Consider the following 3,839-nt stretch of genomic DNA (forward strand, 5'->3'; position numbering starts at 1 on the left):
TAGGAATCCATACAATATAAATTATATATATTTGTGTTAAAAAACAATGAAGTAATACCTGCTTTCATTTCATTCAACTATACATATTATATTTGCAGTCTTACATTCACAGATTTGCATTTTTCCTCTACATCAAACGATCGTTTGTATGGCACCTATATGATATAGTCGTCCGATTTTTATGAAATTTGCCACAAAATTTAAGACTTATATAAAATGGCTATACCTCAAATTTGATGAAAATCAGCTGAAAACTAAAAAAGTTATAAATTTAATTGTATTAATTTCTCGATCGTTCCTATGGGAGCTATATGATATAGTAATCCGATTTTCATAAAATTTTACACAAAATTTTAGAATAATATGAAATGGCTATATGTCAAATTTGATTAAATTCTGTTGAAAACTAAAAATGTTATCGCCACCGCGATTGTCAGTCTTCCGACAACAGCCACCGCCATTCTCATTCCTCTCAAATTTCTCGATCGTTCCTATGGGAGCTATATGATATATTAGTCCGATTTTCATAAAATTTTACACAAAATTGTAGAATAATATGAAACGGCTATATCTCAAATTTGATGAAAATCTGTTGAAAACTGAAAATGTTATACTTATTAATTGAATTAATTTCTCGATCGTTCCTATGGGAGCTATATGATATAGTAGTCCGATTTTTATAAAATTTTACACAAAATTGTAGAATAATATGAAATGGCTATATCTCAAATTTGATCAAATTCTGTTGAAAACTAAAAATTTTATAATTTTTTTTGTAAAACTTTTCCGATCATTCCTATGACAGCTATATGATATAGTCGTCCGATCCGGCCCGTTCCGACATATATACGAGTGAGAGTATATAGAAGACTAACTGCAAAGTTTCATTCAGATAGCTTCAAAACTGAGAGACTAGTTTGCGTAGAAACGGACAGACGGACAGACGGACAGACGGACAGACGGACAGACGGACAGACGGACAGACGGACATGGCTAGATCGACTCGGCTGTTGATCCTGATCAAGAATATATATACTTTATATAGTCGGAGGTGCCTCCTTCACTGCGTTGCAAACTTCTGACTGAAATTATAATACCCTGCAAGGGTATAAAAATATAATTCGGTCACGTAAATTTAAGCAGATATATGCAAGTCGTTACCCACATTTTGCGGTCAAATAGGACTAAAAGGCAAACATTTAAAAAATTTTAATAACAATACTTTGCCAGGTTGCCTTGTTTTAAAATAAATATCATACTTTACAGACCATTAGTTTTAATTTATATTTATTTTAATTAGTGGTAGATTTATTTTGTGCACACCAGTTTCGTATCGAAACTATCGATATCTGGTATCATCTCTAACTAGTGGGTCTAGCCGGTAGATTATTTTATATTTCACAAATATTTAAATAAATTAAGTCAGCATGGACTCGCCGTTGAACGATGGGTCCCGCCAGGCTCCGCAACACACCCCCCATCCACTGGTGAGTACTGATGAGCCACAAAATCCCTTCTTCAGCTATAAATTCCTCCTCAGGCCGACTACCAGTTTACCGCGGAGGAGGTGAAGGCGTTACGTGAGTGCAATACGGAGTCGTTCTTCCAGCGGAGTCTGCCTTTCGGAACTGGCCTCGGCCTCCTGGCCTACTTTGGCGTGAAGAACGGCTATCTGCAGGGGAATGGCAAATATGGCGCCGTGCCCAAGGTCGTAATGGGTGTCATCCTGGGCTATTTTGTGGGCAAGTTCAGTTACCAGCAAAAGTGCGCTGAGAAGATCATGCGCCTACCCAACTCTCAGTTGGGCGAGATGCTCCGGCAGCGGAGGCAGGGCGGCGGGGTCATCAGCACCATCACGCCGGATGAGAACCTGGGCAGGGCCTTTACCCTGGCGCCCTTCACGCCCAGCTCGGCCGATGTGTACAGCGATGAGGCGTATCAGCCGGGACGAAGCACTGCGCTCAACCTAGACACAGAGTCGCGGCCCACAATGTCGGGTCTGGACGACATTTACCGGCCCACGTTGGACTGTAAGATCATTGAATCACTTTGTTTCCTCAGGTGTCTGATATACATATCTCCTTCAATAGCTGCTGCAATGCTGGATACCGAACTGCCATTGGAGCCGGCAAAGCCGGGTCAGTCGTACGAGGATTTGCGTCGGAGAAATCGAGAGGAGTATTTGAAGCACCAGCAGAGTCCCTACTCAAAGCCATACGAGCCACCAACTGCCCTACAGCAGCGTCCTGTGCAGGCGGCACCCTTGGATCCTGCTGCAGGCGGTAAGAGGAACAAATACGGCGACTCCTGGACAGACTGAGCTCTCACATTAGGTATTTGTTATTTGTTGGACATAAAACAGAGTAAAAAAAATTATGTTGCGAACAGAAGAGATCTATTTACATTTCTAAAGTCCGTCATTTGGAATTACTTTCTGGCTTCGTTATAGTTATCTTTGTACCACTGCACCGACGCCTTGATGGCAATTTCGAAGTCCGTAAAAAGGTAGTCAGGCAGATGGGAACGAAGCTTGGCATTGGATGCGGTTTTTTTGTACTGGCCATCTGCCTTCGTCGTATCACAGACAAGTTTTCCCTGAAAAACACGGTGTAATTGTATCTCATATCTTCCAGATTATAGCAAGATGCTTACCTTAAAGTGAAATGCCTCAGCTATGGCGCTGGCCACTTCGAAGATAGTAACCTCCTGGCACTCGTCCACACTGAGGATAATGGGCTCGACGCTGTCATAGCTTCTCAGCACCCAGATCATAAGCTCGGCGAGGTCCAGCGAGTAGATGAACTGTCTCAGTGGCATCCCGCTGCCGAATATCGTGAATACCTTTTCGATCTCTGGCACCTCCGGATTCTCGGTGATAAGGCGGTGCATGCGGTTGATCATGCCCGGAATAACATGGCTAACCTCGGGCTTGTAGTTGTCGTGTGGCCCGAAAATGTTGCACGGAATCACAGAGGTGTACATCCGTCCATATTTGTCGTGGTAGGCGTGGTTTTGCACGTCTATCAATCGCTTAGCATAGGAGTACCCGTAGTTCGAGGGGTGCGGTGGCCCATTGTGCACCATTGTCTCGCTTATGGGGTACGTGGTTTTGTCCGGGAAAATGCAGGTGGACAGGCAGGATACGACCTTTACGCACCCCTGCTCGTGGGCTGTTTGCAGGACGTTGTCATTGATTAGGAGATTGTTGCGCTGTAAGAAATTTGATTGAATTCGGCTCTTCTTGGTGTGAGCGATTCCAGAAGCTCACCAAAAAGTCCAGGTTGTTGTTCATGTTGTGGAACAGACCTCCGACCATGGCGGCCAGGTGGATTACATGCGTGGGCTTCTCCCGGGCAAAGAGTGCCTGCGTGGCGGCTAGATTTCTGTGCGAAACACTTGTTTATTGCAAAGATTTGACAGTGGTTTCGAATTACTCACGTTAAATCGGCATCCTTGGAGCCAGCAAAGTACCATTCCTCTTCCTGTCGACCCTGGTTCTTGATCACCGTCTGCAAGGCTTTGCCCACAAGGCCGGTGCCACCTGTAACTAGTACTTTCATGTTTTTATATTAAGTCTTACAAATAAATCAACTTGTTTTTATTAGTTCTAAAATTTGTGTGACCAGTTGCCGCATATGCCGGCTCTTATTAGTGCTGACCGCTTGACGTTTGTACTGCCAAATATTGTTGCTAAGCAAAACGTATTGTATTAAAGTGCAAAACATTGTAATTGAACTACATTTAATTATTATGACCCATATTTATGAAATTACTCTTAATTATAAATTATTTTCCTGAAAAATATTTCTTTAAATTTTGTTGGCTACTTCTATCCACTT

At 42.6% G+C, this 3,839-nt stretch overlaps 2 protein-coding genes across 2 annotated transcripts; one reads left to right on the forward strand and one right to left on the reverse strand.

Moving 5' to 3' along the window:
* Positions 1-1,296: 1,296 nt before the first annotated feature.
* On the forward strand, positions 1,297-2,390 carry asrij (OCIA domain-containing protein asrij). Its single transcript, XM_020942283.2, has 3 exons — positions 1,297-1,487; positions 1,541-2,030; positions 2,091-2,390. The coding sequence occupies exons 1-3, from the start codon at positions 1,428-1,430 to the stop codon at positions 2,318-2,320; spliced, it is 780 nt and encodes a 259-aa protein (XP_020797942.1). The 5' UTR covers positions 1,297-1,427; the 3' UTR covers positions 2,321-2,390.
* On the reverse strand, positions 2,318-3,663 carry Gmer (GDP-L-fucose synthase-like protein). The gene is made up of 4 exons (XM_020942270.2): positions 3,439-3,663; positions 3,269-3,383; positions 2,653-3,210; positions 2,318-2,595 (listed from the first exon to the last, which is right to left on the reverse strand). Exons 1-4 carry the CDS (start codon positions 3,558-3,560, stop codon positions 2,428-2,430), a joined length of 963 nt encoding a protein of 320 aa, XP_020797929.1. The 5' UTR covers positions 3,561-3,663; the 3' UTR covers positions 2,318-2,427.
* Positions 3,664-3,839: the final 176 nt, after the last annotated feature.

The sequence above is a fragment of the Drosophila serrata genome, unplaced genomic scaffold, assembly GCF_035046125.1.
Source record: "Drosophila serrata isolate PLE 108 unplaced genomic scaffold, ASM3504612v1 contig_184, whole genome shotgun sequence".
NCBI classification, from domain to species: domain Eukaryota; kingdom Metazoa; phylum Arthropoda; class Insecta; order Diptera; family Drosophilidae; genus Drosophila; species Drosophila serrata.